Source organism: Panicum hallii, chromosome 5 (assembly GCF_002211085.1).
Source record: "Panicum hallii strain FIL2 chromosome 5, PHallii_v3.1, whole genome shotgun sequence".
Lineage (NCBI taxonomy): Eukaryota > Viridiplantae > Streptophyta > Magnoliopsida > Poales > Poaceae > Panicum > Panicum hallii.
The window spans coordinates 13,801,961-13,818,882 of NC_038046.1; the positions used below are offsets into that span (position 1 = coordinate 13,801,961).

Sequence of the window (16,922 nt, forward strand, 5' to 3'; positions counted from 1 at the left end):
TGTTACGTTGAAACAGTCGGGTAGGAACTAGGAAGGTTGGGCCTCTGATTCAGTATTAAGCAAAGGCCAAATGCCACCGATCCCGACGCTCACACTCTCCAGAGCACTGCACACTGCACAGCCGCCACAGCAGCCTGGTGAGTGTCTGAGTGAGCACTGAGCAGCTAGCCATGGTTCTGTGCTTCAAGCTCCTGTTCGGCCCCACGGCCGCCATCTTCCTCTCGGCCGTCGTCATCCTCTCCTGCTTCACCAACGTGCCGCGCCTGCAGCTGGGCTACACCGACGGCGACCTCGGCCGCTCGTCCTACCTCGCGGCGCCGGCGCCGCCGCCCAAGTGCGACATCTTCCGGGGCGAGTGGGTGCCGGACCCGGACGCGCCGCACTACACCAACGAGACGTGCGCCTTCATCCAGGAGCACCAGAACTGCATGTTCTACGGCCGCCCGGACCTCGACTTCCTCAAGTGGCGCTGGAAGCCGCACGGCTGCGACCTCCCGCGGTTCGACCCGCACAGGTTCCTCGCCGTCGTCGGGAACAAGACGATCGCGTTCGTCGGCGACTCGCTGGCCAGGAACCACATGCAATCCCTCCTCTGCCTCCTCTCCAAGGTGAGCTAATTATTTGGAGCTAACAGGCCACAGCTTTAGCTTCTTAAGCAGTTGAGCATGTACAACGAAGTTGGATTGGAAGCTGGCTCATGCCACGGATTTTGCAGGTGGCGTCGCCCAAGGACGTGTCGGTGACCGACAAGTCGGACCCGAACAAGATCCTCTACTACGAGGGCTACAACTTCACCATCTACCTCTTCTGGTCGCCGTTCCTGGTGCGGTCGGAGGAGGTCGGCGGCGACCGCCCCGGCGTGTTCAGGCTGTACCTGGACGAGCCCGACGACAGGTGGCTGTCCGCCTCATCCCGGTTCGACTACGTGCTCCTCTCGGGGGCCAACTGGTTCACGCGGGAGTCCTACTTCTACGAGCGCGGGCAGCTCGTCGGCGGCATGTACGTCCCGCTCAACTTCACCAGCTCCCTCACCAACCAGTACTCCCACCGCATGGCGTTCCGGACGGCGCTCCGGGCGCTCACCGTCGCCCGGTTCCGGGGCAAGGTCATCCTGCGGACGCTGTCGCCCATGTCGCACTTCGAGGGCGGGGCGTACAACGCCGGCGGGGACTGCCGGCGCACGCGGCCGTTCGGGGCCAACGAGACGGCGCCCATGGGGGGCGTGGAGCTGGGGTTCTACACGTCGCAGCTGGAGGAGTTCAGGGAGGCGGCGGCGGCGAGGGGCCTGGACGTGGCGCTCATGGACCCCACCGCCGCGATGCTGATGCGGCCCGACGGGCACCCCAGCCGGTACGGGCACTGGCCGGACGAGAAGCGGACGCTGTACAACGACTGCATCCACTGGTGCCTGCCAGGGCCCGTCGACGCCTGGAACGACATGCTGCTCCACATGCTGTCAGATTCAAATTAACACACGATTAAGATGGGTTTTTGCTTCTGATCATGGAGTTGGTTTAGTTTAGTTTTGCCTCGATACATACAGTGTACCCCGTGCATCATGCTGGATTGAGCACAGGTTTACCGTACCCTCATCGATTTTTATCATCTTAGGCATGAGCATTAGATCAGGGTTGTAATTGGAGTGTCAAACACCGTAATTATAATGGATTGTATGTGAAAGGATACATACTGTTTTCTTACCGCCAATCTTTAGGTCATTTTGTTGATGCTCTCGAAATCCTAACAAGAAAATTTGTTCAGCTTGCCAAGTCACACGGGCATTTTTAAAAAAAGGCCTAGCACATGAGCTCCCCCCCCCCCCCCCCGCCCCCCCCCCCACACACCAATTCTCTCCCATACTTACCAACCCTAAGGACGTTCGCCACCACACAACGAGCCCGAGCGCACCCTACACACGTACACCCTGGTGAATTTTAGCTTTCTTTAAGAAAAAAATAGTTTGATGAGGACTTGACGTAGGTGGTTGGGATGCACAGCTACACCTCCACCCCAACCAGTTGAGTTAGGCTCACTTCCTTCCATTTTTTTTCCTTGACACTTGTGGATTAAATCTTCAAGCAAAATATAAGATTGTGAAGCTTCATGCGAAATTTCAAGGAAACTTTCATATCTTGAAATGGAATCCACACATGTCCTAGAGCAGAGACCAGTATCTTTACAGTTTCTAGAAATGAGGCCTGGATTTTCAAGTTCTACTCCAGAGTGTCAGAATGAAATTTCAAGATCAAAAAATAGTGGGCCTGTAGCCTGGTCGCCTTACCAGATCACCGTCCCTGCTTCTGGCCCAGCCCGTCCACTGTTTTTTGTCGGCCTGCTTGAACGAAACTAACAATCGCCAGGCCGCGGCAAAAAGGACAGGCAAGTGAAATACAAAATGCACGGAATGAATTGATCCATGTCTCCAGGTGCTCAGAAAGTAGTGGGCTCGTATTGGGCCGTGCGGCAGTCTCGCATAGGTTTCCGGCAGCCGGCGTTCTTCCTTCGGCGGCTCGACAGCCGCCGGTGTCCTGGCCTACGGCTACTCCGCTCGCAGCAACAATGTCATCCTCCTGATCTCCACCCTCCATCCAGGTACCTCTCAACCGCCGCCGTCCGCGCCAAGGGAAGGAGAAGCCGCCACCGCCTCCGTTGTCCTTGCCTTGGCAGCACCTCGTCGTTGACTCCTGTTCCGCCGCGACGTCATCGACGGAGCTCTAGCCTGGTCGTCAGCCTCCACGCCAAGTCTTCCGCCCGGCCGCACCCGCCATCCCAGCAGCTACTGCTCGAGGTGATTTTTTTTCGTCGCCATTTCTTAGCGTGATGTGTGCGCTACTCATGATCAGAGTTTTGCTCCGAGGGTCCCTTTCAAGAAAACAGATTTTTTGGACTATATGGTTGGCTGGCATCGGGAACTTCTAAACTAGAGGACACATTTGAGGGGTAATGTGCTATATTCAAATAGTGTTTGGATCCAAAGTGCAAAAGGGTAAAAGGGCAAAAATTTTACCATTTGCTAAAAGTGGCAAAAGTTTTGCCATTAGAGGTGTTTGGATCCAAATGGCAAAAATTTTGGTAAAAACTCATTTAAACCTCTTTTCTCCTTTTTGCCATAGGATGTTCGGGTCCAAATGGAAAAAAAGAGCAAATTTTTTGCTGTTTTCTTTCACTATCTGTTTTTACTGTTTCCTTTTTGCCATAGGGTGTTTGGGTCCAAATGGCAAAAAAAGAGCAATTTTTTTGCTATTTGCCCTTTTGCCAAAGCATCCAAATAGGCCCTCAATCACAGATGGTTAGTCATTTATGTGCGGCTACTGCTGGAGTAATTGTCAAATGTTGTACTAATTTGGCAATGTGCTGTTGTGCAATCTAAGCTGGGGGTCTTTGAGCTGTAAAGCTACAAAAGATGCCCATCATCTTAATTGATGAGGCATTATGCTGGCCTTTGATTTCAAAAACTAAATTTGCAGAGTTGGATCAGATTTCCACGGCTACTCACACTTGAAAGAGACGATCCGCTATGAACCATGCTGAGGCTTCCATGATTTCATTAGTAGTAGGAGTGAGGACGCGAGTGGGCCGCATTTGATGACACCAGTTTACTACCCACCCGACCCAGTAACTAGAATTTAGAAAATGGGTTGACCCAAAAACAAATAATATATTACCCAAGAATCCACTAGGTTACCCAAAAGACTACAGAACTTGAGTCCAATCTGCAGCCACATCACCCTCTCCGCACTCACCTTGCCCGCTACGCTGTTCAAGCATCTCGAGGGTGAGCTCGAAGCCCCGTCATCGATTGCGTGACCTCCCATCCCCTGCTACGCCATGCGGACACAGCGGCACAACGCCATGCCTCTATCGACGCTGGCGCCGTCGCCATCGCATGGCTCATGCCTCGCTACCAAGAGAACGCCGCCGCATGGCTTCGCGTCTGCGAAGCAGATGTTGAGGCGGCCGTTGTCAGTAGTGATGGATTTGCAACCAAATCTTCCTTCTCCTTTCTTCATACTTGCAAGTAGCAACATGCGAGCTTCCCCCTCTTCTGTTCTTGCTTGCGGCAGCACGTAGCATCCATGCCTCCAACGAATCCAAGCAGAGGCACCTGTCCCTCCACCCATGCCATCCCTGCTCCGTATCGAGACAAGAAGTAGCACCAGCTCCATCCAATCTTTCTCCCTCACGGCCAATCCAATCCTGCAGTCCCTGCTCCGCGAGACCCGAATCGATCCACTAGCACCAGTCAAAGCGGAGCAAGCCCAACAGAAGCTGCTGCCCAATGCCACCGTAGAGTCACTGACTTACTCATTCCTTAAATTCCAGGCTATCCGCGCCAATTGAAGTTCTCGCCGTTTTCCCCACCACCGGCACCGTCGCAGGAGAGGAGGCGGAGTAGGGGTGCGCGGCAAGCGGGCAGCAACGGGACTACGGGAGGTGACGGGGTTAGAAGGGAGGTAGCGACTAGCAAACGGAGGAAGATGGAGGCTGAAGACGGCGGACGACGGGACGGGAACATGAAAGCGCAGGGACATTTGGGTAACCCATCGACCCACGTATTTAAAATCATTTTATATTAATATTTGCTAGGTTGGCCCAATGAATATATACACAATATTTTGTGTTTTGGGTAGTGGGTTATTGGATTGATCCACCAAAATCTGCAACCTGAACTAGGAGAGAACCGAAGAAATCGGACTATCGGAGTACCTACGAGTTTTTTAAAAAAAGAGGATAAAAAAAATTAAAATTCGAAAAAAGGGAGCCGGATGGGAAAAATTGGGAAAATGGGTACCCCCGCCCTTTGATCGGGTGGGAGGCGTGGGGCTGGGGACCTCCCGCCCACCCATCTGGCGGGAGGTTCAAAATTTTTTCCCAAGGGCCTCTTCGCGAATAAGAAAAATTTCTTATTCGTGAAAAGGCCCTTGAAGCAGGCGTTCCGCCCGTCCAGCGGGCGGGAGGCTTCCCGCCCGTCCAGTGGGCGGGAAGCTCCCCGCCCGGCCAGTGGGTGGGAGGTCCCCTGATTATTTTTGTTATATTTTTTTAGAATTTATGTTTCACAGACAATTTGAAATTCAGAATTTTTTCAAATACAAGATTTATTCGCGTTACTCTTATGTATGCATATAAAATTTTAATTCAATTTTACGAAGAAAATTACGGTATCTAAAACTCGTACGAAGATAGTTAAACGATACCGTTTTGCAACGTAGAATCAAAATGTTACGATAGTACAATACATGAAGTCATTAAAAATAAAATAATATGATAACAAACATTACAAACATTACAAATATTACTAATACATGAATCCAAATATTCTGTCTTTAGTCAATGCGGCAAATATTACAAATACACATCCAGGTCTGATACAATCTCAACGCGGAAAATATTACATATGAGCAAACAATGTTCAAATAAAATTACAACTAAATGATGCCTGATGATGTACTAGCACTCGATCGGCGACGTCTCCCACTCCTTGATGCAACCGGAGGTCTTCCATCTGTAGCATCACCTGTAGGGCCAGCTTCAGTAGAACTAGCGCCAGCATCATTGTTTGGACAACATTTATACGTGTGTCCAATCTGATTACATGCACTGCAGCGTTGTATCCTCGGACGGAGCTCTGACTCATCCATATCATTACGAATACGCCGTGTCTGACGGCGCCCTCTCTTAACCCGTGATGATCTTGGGTCTGGAATATGTATAACAGGATTCGTTGTCTCAGTGAACGATCCAACCAAACGGAACCCATAGATCTTATACTGCCAGGTGCTGGCAATTGTCTCCTTTCTGAAGTAATGGGAAACATATATATCGACAGGATGTCGAATATCCGTACAAGCAGCCATTACATGAGAACAAGCTAAGTGCAGCAACTTTGGCCTCATACATGAGCAACAACAAGTTCCATCAAACTTGAGAATGCATTCCTTTACAGGAGTTTGACGTCTCATGCCACGTCGCGCTCTGTCTTTAGAAGATACCTCAAACTTGAGCTTCTGTGTACCACATTGCCGTACGTGGTGTAGCCGGGCGCTTTCTGCCTTCTTAGTCATATATTCTGTTATCATTTTCCCAAAATATCGGTCAGGATCTCGCATGAATACCTGATTTTTAGTGAACTGCTCACTAAAGTAATCGGTACACCCGTGGACGATGAATTCCATAATTGCAACCAGTGGAAGCGCACGAACACCTCGCAGCACCCAATTAGAAATCTCGGCGAAGTTGGTAGTCATTATGACGTACCTTCCACCATCGGTATCATAAAGTAACGCCCACTTCTCCTTGAGTTCATTCTCAATCCATTCAGAAAAGGTTTTCACCGCTGACCCAGACCTTCTACGAGTACGTGCAGTACCTGTTGGCAAAGGACACAAAGCCTCTGCTTTATCCTGTGCAGTTATATTTTTTGATACGTCCTCGGCTCTTTTCTTCCCGGTCAATTCATTAAGATTCTGCTATTGCTTTTTAAATTTTTGCTGATTCGTTTTCTTGCATAGCCTCTTGAACATATCCATAAGGTGCTTGTTTTTGAATTGCCTGAAAAAGTTTGCACCGATATGTCTCATGCACCACCTACTGCGAACATCACGCCACTTGACGGCTTTCCGGTCTCCACACACCCCTGCTGCAAATCTAGTATTGCCCTCGGTATGCCAGCGTGACGATCATGAATCAGGCAGACATCTTCCCTATCCCGAACGACTGCAACCTTAACCCGTTCCAAAAAATAGTACCAATTGTCTGTATTCTCACTCTCAACAAGAGCAAAAGCAACAGGAAGCAATTGATTGTTTCCATCCACTCCAATAGCTGTCAGCATTTGTAATCTATACTTTCCTGTGAAAAGGTCCCGTCGATGCACAGGAGAGGCCGGCAGTGATGGAACGCGTTAATGCATGGACCCAAGCTGAAAATGACCTGCTGCAATGTGTAGGGCGGACCTTCTCCTCTGTCTAGAGTTTTCAGGTAATAATAGCTTTCAGGATTTCTCTGACATAGGACGGCCAGCAATCGAGGAACATTATCATATGCAGCCTCGAACTTACCAAACCTAATCTACAACACCTTTTGTTTTGCACTCCACGCCTTGCTATACGAGACGGTATACTTGTATTTTTCTTGAAGATACCTGATAATAGACTTTGGTTCATATGACAAGTTCTCTACTATTGTCCCGTACATCTCATTTGCGATGTATTGCGACGTGAGATTGTGATGGGTCTTCTGCACCCCAGGCAAATGACAAGTATGCTGAGTGACAATGGAGCATTCCCTGTAATCTTTACATTTACCCTTATAGGCATGCACCCGCCACGGATAGCCCTCCTTCACACATATCACATCGTACTTATGAGATTTGTACTCGACTGTTTTAAACTCTCGCATAAGAGAGAGACCAACACTTAACAGCTTTCTTCACCTCTTCAATTGAGTGGTACCTCGCACCCTAGACAATTTCATTCTCCCTGCAATCCGAAGGCCAGCTAGATCCATCATTTACGACAAGATGACTGAAGTCGCTGCTTACCCAATCTTCAGGCATATCATCGTCATCATCAGACGAATCGGCATTCATTGCTTCGTCCAATTCACGTTCTTCGTCTTGCAGCTGTTCAACAATGAAGTGTATGTTCTCCCCTCATCAGCCACGCATTGAGGTGCTGCGGTGCCACCTGCCTCAATGTTTGCCTTCTCAACTTCTTCATCAATATTTTCATCCCCCGGAGCAGCTTCAATATTTATCAAAGGATTCTGGTGCACACTGACAAGGAGTACCAGTGGCCATTGCCAATGACTTGCATTTTGCAGATAAGTTAACCAGTCCTCGTTGCTTGCAAGTGGCATCAGCTCCCAGATCAAAGCGTGAGTGGTACGATTTATGACGCATTGAACACTCACAGTGTGTGTCTCCTGATTAATCCTTAATCCCCTCATCCTCTCGTGCGGTCTGGTAATTCCGCTGGCCGCACAGTTGAATTCACTTAAATCTACCCGATTTAGCCCATAAATCACATTTCCTTCTCCGTAATATATACTGAAAATACCCTTCTCGGAAGACATATCTGAAAGTACTGCACAGTTGAATAAACTAGTTATACTACATATTAATACACAACGACGACCCTAAGTTTCAGCGATTGTCAGATTATATTTTACAAATTCTAAACTATTCAGAACATAAATTATACTAAAAACAAATGAAAATACTAAAAACTATTCAAAATATAACTACTCTAAGAAATATTTTCTAGATTATAGTTATTTGAAGTAATTATACGGCTAGAATGAGAATATACCTCCAAATCGACGTGTGAACAGGGCTTCGCCGCTTCCTCTCCTCTCTTTTTTTCTGATTTTTGCTGGATAAAATAAAATTTTTGGGGCAGATTGGGGCTTATATAGCCGGGGGGACCTCCCGCTCGACCAAAGGGCGGGATGCCCCTCAGGGCAGCAGCGGGATGCCCCCGCAAGGACCTCTTCGCAAATAAGAAATTTGCGAAGAGGCCCTCGGAGAACCTCCCGCCCGCTGGATAATTTTATTATTTTTATCCTTTTTTAAAAAAAAGTCAGTACCTAGACCATCCAGTGCAGCAGCGTTTCCATCACAACTGTGACAAAATGCAGTGGCAGTTGGGCCTTCGTTTCTTAAATCTGACGAACCACAGGATACGGCAAGTCGCAGCCCATGTGATTATGTGGGCCGTATAGACACGGCAAGTTGGGCGGGCCGAATTTCACACTAGCAGGTGGGAATCTGTGGGCTGTTTGTGGTCGCTAGCTGTCCGACTTCTGACTTCTGAGCCTCTTGCCACTTTCGCTGGTCCGTTGTTCTGCCGTGTTCGTTCAATCATGCCTGCTGGTTTGGTCTGAAACTGAAGCACGATAAACCCTGCATGGTCTGGATCTGAATCTGAATCTGAAACTGAAATACGATTGCCTTCCAGAATCGGATGCCGCAATTAACGGCTCCAGTCGACTCCAGGCAGAGCCAGCAGCTGGCTGGCTGCCTGGCTTGGCTGACGGCGACGGGGATCGTGTTGCTCTCGTGGAGCTCAAATCGCGCACCACGACTTCTCGGGACAGTAGGCAGGTAGGTGCCAACCCTTGCTCCAGCGGCCGTTCGGAATGAGGCAGGTCTAGGTTTTGATCAACGCCAGTCTCGCCGCACCACGCTCGACTCGACGCTATGATAGAAACCACGTTGGACGAATGATTGGATGGATCGCGCTCGTGCCAACAATTGCAGGCTCATCCATCGATCGGCTGGGGCCAGCTGAACCCCATTCACGCGGCGCGCCCACGTTCAAGTTCAACACCAGCAGCACGTTGTACCACGTCCCGGTTGACTGCTGACCCGCCAGGGACCGCCGTGCTTCGTGCGCTCCACCACGCCGGCCGGCGACCGACCGCCTCGCCCACCGCTTTGTTCACGATCACGGGGCGGTGGTCTCCCGGTCCTAGGCTTTGTTTCACCGCTCGTTTTTATTACCGCCTCCGTTTCCACCGACGCCGATGCGTTAGCGGCGGGAACAATCACGGCTTCGTCTCGCGCCGGGCCAGGGCTCTGTGTTGCTTCCGGTACTGCGAAGCCAGTTACCCCTAGCGTGGCAGCGGCAGCGGCAGCCACTGGTCCGAATCTACCCAGCCCAGGCCCAGCAGAGGGTGTCGGTGCGCCACACTGTGCTAGGCGTACAGCGCGTACGATTTCTTTTGGACGCACGCCTCACTCCTCAGCAGGCTCAGGCTGTCTGGATATGTTTTTCTACTACTTTACCAACAGTAAGAGGTAATCATGATTAATCGATGCTCGCCGTTCCTTGGATCGGAAGCTTGGCCGGGGCGATCATATGCTGCTGGGCCATGGGCCACGGCTGCTCTCGGAACAGTGGGGACACGGCTGTCGATCGCCCTGATAGCGTGTGGGTTATAAGGGTGAAAACTGAAAAAGCTCACCCATGCACAAAATAGTACGGATGCCAGCACCGAAGCTAACAATTTAATCGGTTAATTACTTTACCTTTTAACCCGTGCTTTAGGAGTACTAATAGTAACTTTTAGTTGTTGGCAGGTCCACGTGCAGGGACAGTTCACCGCGGCCCCCATGTGGCGCCCAGTGACAGTACCGGCTCGGAAATTTACGCCCCTGCCTGCCGGGCCGGGGAAGCTAGCTGCAACCGCCCCAACCATCGAAATTCAAACACCCCGGAGATGGCCCAGAGCATCATCTTTTCTCCCCCCCTTTGGTTCGCTTTTCTTTCCTTTTTCCTCTTGGAATGGATGGCCCTGAGGTGAGCTGAAGATGGAGGTGGGCTTCACATACATTGGAATGCCTTTCCACTTTGTTGAAGAAGCATGCAAGTACCGGCTGTAACACGCATGTGTTTTCATGGCCCCTGAACCTTTACCTCCCCTCCCAGATCTAGAAGATTTTACTGCAACGGAATCGTCTCGCCTGTGCGTGCTGCTACTTGACTCGAATGTATGTGAGCAAAGATCCAACGCCAGCTTCGCACTGCTGTACGATTACCCGTGCTCTGGGGTTCTTCAGGCCATACATCCCGATCCAGATCCTGCTTGCAGGATTAAGAAAAAGAGCAGCAGGGTCATCCCATCTTCCATGCATGGACTTGGCAGGATAACAAGAACGCACAGTGAGACCTCAGTCTGTGCAGGTCGGTTCGATTATTTTAGCTCCTCTGCTCATGTCCATTGCTTAGCTTTGTAACCATGCAGGCATGTCGTCGCCGTCTACCGGATCCCGGCCCCATGTGCCGTGTACAGACATCCCCACGAGCCATTGATGGTGTCCACGCATCGAACTGCGGACTCCCCGGCGGAAATGGTGATTCGAGCTTTCCGCCTCCCTCGCCTTCCTGCTTTGCCATTAACTGCTAATTTTCTGCTTGGGCCGGCCGAAATGGGAGCGCTCGATGGAAACGGCTCGGGCGCCGCGGATCTCCCTTGCCCAACCCCAGCCAGCTTTCCTGCCATGTGCAGCACTGCTGACGAACATGAACCAACCTGCCCCGCCCCTGCCGCCTTGTCGCGTTACCGTCACCGCCGTCGCCGTGGAGCCCTCTCGCCTCGCCCGGTGAAAACTTAGCAGGCGCAGGAACGCTCGCGCGCGGGCGCGGGGCGTGTGGTCGTTGTCCATCATGGTCGCACGCGGCCATGTGCCGCCCGGCAGCGGCAGCTCCTGCGCTCGCCGGCCCTACGGAGCGAGCCGGCCTTTGCCACTGTTACGTTACCAAATCTACCGATCCACCACCCTGCGCCTGCTCTTTCACGGGGAGATGAAAAGATTTCTCGGGCGGTTTCACCTTCACGCGCCCGGACGCTGGCCTGTGGTCCCGTCCCGCCCGTTGCGACAGCTGTTCCGGCTGTCCACGCCACGTAGCCTTGTCTCCTTGCACGGTTCAGTTCTACGAGCTGCTTAACAAAACAATCCTAGCAAGAGGCGTCGTGAGCAGTACGGGCGCCGGAGAAGAGCCATTTCCCTTTCTCTGGCCGCCACTCTTTTTCTCTAGTACGGCCCGGCGTCTGGCGTTGCTCCTTTCGCCTCGCGTCACTCCTTTTCCGGTTATCGCCGTTGCACATGCGCGGGTGCACGTCTGGTTCTGCCCGTCTCAAGCAACAGCTCTCGGAGCTGATCGCATGCTCCATGTCGCCATATGGTGGCACAGACGGCGCCCGCGTCGCCTCGGGGTTGACGTCCTCTGCCGACCCGCGCCGGTTCGGATCAGAGGCGACCCCGGACGGACAGCAACGCCCGTCTCCGTGATGGCTACTCGGGGCTAAGCTCATCGCGTGTCACGGTGCCCGGTTACTGTGTGCCTTGCCACTCTACCGTGGTTGGTATCCCAAGCCGAGCCGAGGCCGACCAGAAGCATCTCCCTCAAACTCCACCCGGACAAACATGCTAACCAACATACTACCTCTGAAACCGCGCGCGCACGGCGCCCGCTCCCGCAAACACAGAAACTAACCGCTGTTTTTTCTATCCATGGGCGCGCGCGCCGGCGTATCGACCGCTGTTCTTCCCCCCCTTTGTTTATCCTCCTCGAAACGGAAAACGTTTGCTTCCCATTCGTCGATTCCTCTGCTGTACTCCAACATCAGTACAAACAAAGCATAAAAAAAGCCTGGTGCCGTGTTGGTGCAGGGGCACGACCCGATCACTCGCCGGAGGCCAGCTCGATCTCCAGCTCGGCAAGTGGCGGGCAAGCAACGACTCCAACACTCAGCAGCAGAGGTCACGCGTGGGGGGGTGGGGGAGCTTAGCGCCGTGGCCTGTTTACTAGGCGACGATAAATATTTGACAGGGACGGGCATGTTCCTTCCCTTCCCCCGCGAGCCCCACCTGGCAGTATTATTGAAACCGGCCGCGCACCTACTCGCCGTCGCGTGCCCACCGGCCCGCCCCGGCTCTATTCAAGGAGAGGGGGCAAAAGGGCTTCGGCGCGGCGTGGATGGATAGCGCTCCCAGCCTCAGCTCGTAGATATCTCCCTCGCGGGCGGGCGGGCGGGCGGGCGAGCGCGGTGAGGCCGGCCACCAGCGCCGCCGGAGCTCGTCCTGCTTGCTCCCCGCAGAATCGCTAGCGGCGAGCGGGCGGATGAGAGATTGCTAGGCAGCTACGCTACACATCGGAGGGGATCGATTGAATTGCGGATAGGGTTGCTAGCAGGGCCGGGATGAAGCTCCACTGGCTGGTGCGGTTCCTGTTCGGGCCGGTGCCGGTCTACTTCTCGGCGCTGGCCATCCTCATCGTGCTCACCAACGCGCAGTACTTCGGGCTGGTGGGCGTCGGCGTGGCGCCGCGCGCCGCCAAGCTCGCCTCCTCCACGCCCGTCGTCAGCGTCATGAAGTACTGCGACATCTTCCGCGGGGAGTGGGTGCCCGACGCCGAGGCGCCCTACTACAACCACAAGACGTGCCACATGATCCAGGAGCACCAGAACTGCCTCAAGTACGGCCGCCCCGACCTGGGGTTCCTCAAGTGGCGGTGGCGGCCCTCCGGCTGCGAGCTCCCGCGCTTCGACCCGCTCCAGTTCCTGCAGTTCGCGCGCGGCAAGTCGCTGGCCTTCGTCGGGGACTCGCTGGCCAGGAACCACATGCAGTCGCTGCTCTGCCTCCTCTCCCAGGTGCGTTTCGTTGGGTCGCTGTGCGCTTGGTTTCACCTCTCCAATAATCTCGATTCGTTTCCTTTCCTCCTCTCTGGTGACTGGGATGGATGGATAGATGAATTCGCAACAGCAGCGTCTGAATTCTCAAAAGCAGCAAGTGGATTCGCCACAGCTAGCTAGCAGCGGCTGGAATTCGCCAGAACAATCAATCACCTGCTACCTCTACCTGCATGCTGCTGCAGGTGGCGTATCCCAAGGACCTGTCGGCGAACCCGTCGGACCAGAACAAGGTGTACCACTACCGGGCGTACAACTTCACCATCAGCATGTTCTGGTCACCGTTCCTGGTGCGCGCGCGGGAGCCCGACCACGACGGCCCCGCGCACACGGGCCACTGGAGCCTCTACCTGGACGAGCCCGACGACAAGTGGGTGTCCCAGATGCCCCGCTTCGACTACGTGCTGGTGTCGGCGGCCAACTGGTTCTCGCGGCCGTCCCTCTTCTACGAGAAGCGGCGGCTGGTCGGGTGCAGCTTCTGCAGCCGGCAGTACGGCGTCCCGGACCTGACGCTCTACTACTCGCAGCGGCGCGCGTGGCGGGTGGCGCTGCGCGCCATCAACGACCTGGAGCGCCTCCGGGCGCGGGTGATCGTGCGGATGCTCTCCCCCATGTCGCACTTCGAGAACGGGACGTGGGACCATGGCGGCGACTGCCGGCGCACGCAGCCGCTGCGGGCGAACGAGACGAGCATGGAGGGGCGGGACCTGCACTTCTACACCGCGCAGATGGAGGAGTTCCGGGCGGCGGAGAAGGCCGCGCGCGACAAGGGGCGGCGGCTGATGCTCATGGACGCGACGGCGGCCATGCTGATGCGGCCCGACGGGCACCCCAGCCGGTACGGGCACTGGCCCAACGAGAAGGTGCAGCTCTACAACGACTGCATCCACTGGTGCCTGCCGGGGCCCATCGACATCTGGAACGACATGCTCTTCCAGATGCTCCTCGCCTAGCCGCCGCGGGCTCATCGATCCGACTTCACCAAACGAAATCGCCGGTAACCGTGCACAGATTCGTTTTGTTTCGCTCTGTTTCTTGTTCAAAAAAAGGGGGAAATTTTTGACAGGCAAGGATTCGTTCCTCCCGGCGTGATTATTCCATCTTTTTTTTTCTCTTTGGTCGGTCGGCGCCGTGAAAAGGAACAATCAAGAAAAGGCCGGCCGCGGCAGCAGCTGTAGTGCGCATTTGATTCTGGAGTACATACATAGCTGGCTGGCGCACGCAGGCAGCAAGCTGTCGAAAAGGTCGCCGCGGCAATTTCGAATCCAATCGAATCGAAACGAAAGAGGAGCAGTTACCCCCGCCACGCGCTCACGCCTGCCTTTAACATCACGTCCCGTGTCGGGTTTGCAGTTCCAGATCTGGGGCGCGTACGAGACCGGGGAGTAAAAGCGCCGCGCGGGGTGACCCCGCGGGACGGCGAGGTGGGTGGCGGTGTACGGCAGAGTCCGGGTCTGGGACCGGGAGGGTGCGGTGGCAGCTAGCGCGGTCCACCGATGGATGGATCGCGGCACTGATGGCGCCGGGGCCGGACCAAGAAGCGGTGGCGCGCACCGCACGACGGGAGAGACGCGCCTGGCGGTGAGGCTGGCTGGCAAGTGGGAGTGGCGACCACGGACCACCAGGCGCCCGCGCTGCTGGAGACAGCGGATGGGTGTGCGTGAGCCGTGTGACTCCTGACTTCCTGAGCGAGGATGTGCTGCGGGGTGGGTTGGTTGGTTGGCGTGCCGTGCGCGTGTGCCAGTGATGAGTGAAGCCCGCACGGCGGCGCAGGGCGCAGGCAAGACCAGGCCCGTGCTGGCGCTGGCGCACGTCCGGCTCCGATCGCCTGTCTGCTCCCGGCGGCCGACGTCGACGTGGTTCCTCCAAAATCAAACCAAGCATACGCACTCCTGCCGCTTCATTCCTTGCCAGAGTCGCAGCTCCTCCAGCAGTACTAGTAGCACCTCCTGCGCAGAATTCTCTCGATTTCAAACAAACACGCTCCGACAGCGCGTGGGCCCATACTACATGCAAGATCATTGCCCGTACATGGGCGGCGGGGGAGCGGGGCCACCGGCTGCCCAAGTCAGACGGGCCATTTTCGTCTGAGGCTCGTGGGATGCGTAGCACTGTAGCAGAAACCGGGAGCGTGAAGGCCGGCGCAGCAGACCGAGCGAGATTCTAACCTGAAGATTTCACTCCCGCGAGAATAACGTGAGCGCGCAGAGGCGAGTAGGCGACGGCCCACCCTGCACGGCCACGTCACGATCTTACTAACTGCGACGATGACCGCACGTACGTATCTCATTTCCTGTGCCCCCATCTACGTATGGTTGGGCACACGGACCGAGTTGAGATCGAGCTGCGCCGAAAAGACTAGAGCAAGTACGCGCTCGATCGACCCGTACGTCCCGCGAGTGACTTGATGCACCGCTCGTGGCTTGGCTTGGATGCCATGGAATGGAATGGAATGTATGGATGATCCATGGCTTCGAGAGCAAGCGTGTCGTGCACTCTTGGAGGTGGCCAGCACTGCCCGGTGCTAGTGGGGAGTAGTGGTGCTGACGGGGGACGATCGCGGGGCTCCGTAATTCTGGGGCGGCCGACCGGATGCGGATGGAGCGGGTCGGAGCCGGCCGGGACCCATCCGGGTAGTGCTCGCGTCCACCCGCCGTGCGGTTTTGCCGCGCACCGACGCTTTCGCCCGGGACTTTGCTGGCGCCCGGCCGTCGGCGCCGGGTCTAATGATCGATCACGAGACGCGGACACCACGACGGGCGCAAGGCGAGTCCAAGCGAGGACGAGGCGTCGTTATCGGCGGTCATCGCCTGCACCGAGCACCGTGAATCTACGAGCGGGGGAACACACCGTTTCCGTCCCAGGCTACTCTAACGGGCCCCGCCTCCGATCCCACCCACACCTCGCTGCATACAGGCGCCCCTCATCGGCCCGACATATCTTAACCCAGGCCGGGAGGCGTAGGGAGCGACTGCCCGGCCCAGATGAATAGGCGGACGCGGGCCTAGGATGATCCAGAACGAGTGGGAGGAACAGAAGCACCAACACCACCAGTGTTCACAGTTCCCGGTCTCAATTCTCAAACAACTGTAAGAACCTTTCGTATAGCAAATCCATCCTGACAAAGCACTCATGATTGAAACAGTACAAATCCATCATCGTCATGGCGCTATCCTCGGCCGTCTAGCGCGTTTTTTTTATATAAATTATGCGGCAAATCAAGCAGCAGGGTACGTGACGTATAGCACCGTGCGGTTGCGCGCGCGGCGGCTACTGCCCCGCGGCGAACGCCTCGACGGGGAAGGTCTTGGTGACGCCGGCGAGGCTCTTGAAGTGGATCTTGCCCGTGGGCGGGTCGTCGACGGCGATCTCGTTGACGGGCGGCCACAGCATGAGCTCCTTGGCCTTGACGCCCTTGAGCTTCTTGATGCGCTTCGCCTGGACGTACCCCGTGACCTCCACGTCGTAGCTCACCTGCTTGCCCACCAGCTTGAACTGGTGCTCCACCTTCTTGCGCTGCGCGATCCACATGTACCCCGTCGCGCGCACGAACCCGACCTCGATCACGTCCGCCAGCGGCAGTAGGCCCAGCGGGAGACCGAACTCCTCCAGCAGCGACACCGCCATCTTCAGGCCCTCCTCGTGCCCCTTCTTCACCACCGCGCCCTCCCGCTCGGCCATGGCTGCTCGCTTGGTGATCAGCAACTGATGGGAATCGCTTGATCGAT

At 54.9% G+C, this 16,922-nt stretch overlaps 3 protein-coding genes across 3 annotated transcripts; 2 read left to right on the plus strand and 1 right to left on the minus strand.

Moving 5' to 3' along the window:
• LOC112895155 (protein trichome birefringence-like 19) lies at positions 1 to 1,678 on the plus strand. The gene is made up of 2 exons (XM_025963035.1): positions 1 to 608; positions 716 to 1,678. Exons 1-2 carry the CDS (start codon positions 171 to 173, stop codon positions 1,469 to 1,471), a joined length of 1,194 nt encoding a protein of 397 aa, XP_025818820.1. The 5' UTR covers positions 1 to 170; the 3' UTR covers positions 1,472 to 1,678.
• Positions 1,679 to 12,421: 10,743 nt separating this feature from the next.
• Positions 12,422 to 14,294, plus strand: LOC112894983 (protein trichome birefringence-like 19). The gene is made up of 2 exons (XM_025962838.1): positions 12,422 to 13,155; positions 13,380 to 14,294. The coding sequence occupies exons 1-2, from the start codon at positions 12,706 to 12,708 to the stop codon at positions 14,145 to 14,147; spliced, it is 1,218 nt and encodes a 405-aa protein (XP_025818623.1). The 5' UTR covers positions 12,422 to 12,705; the 3' UTR covers positions 14,148 to 14,294.
• Positions 14,295 to 16,350: 2,056 nt separating this feature from the next.
• On the minus strand, positions 16,351 to 16,909 carry LOC112895572. Its single transcript, XM_025963535.1, has one exon. It carries the CDS (start codon positions 16,873 to 16,875, stop codon positions 16,465 to 16,467), a length of 411 nt encoding a protein of 136 aa, XP_025819320.1. The 5' UTR covers positions 16,876 to 16,909; the 3' UTR covers positions 16,351 to 16,464.
• Between the last annotated feature and the right edge of the window lie 13 nt (positions 16,910 to 16,922).

Coding starts and splice junctions, on each gene's coding strand:
- LOC112895572 (XM_025963535.1), bottom strand. CDS start 16,875: ATGGCCGAGCGGGAGGGCGCGGTGGTGAAGAAGGGGCACGAGGAGGGC.
- LOC112894983 (XM_025962838.1), top strand. CDS start 12,706: ATGAAGCTCCACTGGCTGGTGCGGTTCCTGTTCGGGCCGGTGCCGGTC. Junction 13,156..13,379: donor TGCTCTGCCTCCTCTCCCAG/GTGCGTTTCGTT, acceptor ATGCTGCTGCAG/GTGGCGTATCCCAAGGACCT.
- LOC112895155 (XM_025963035.1), top strand. CDS start 171: ATGGTTCTGTGCTTCAAGCTCCTGTTCGGCCCCACGGCCGCCATCTTC. Junction 609..715: donor TCCTCTGCCTCCTCTCCAAG/GTGAGCTAATTA, acceptor CGGATTTTGCAG/GTGGCGTCGCCCAAGGACGT.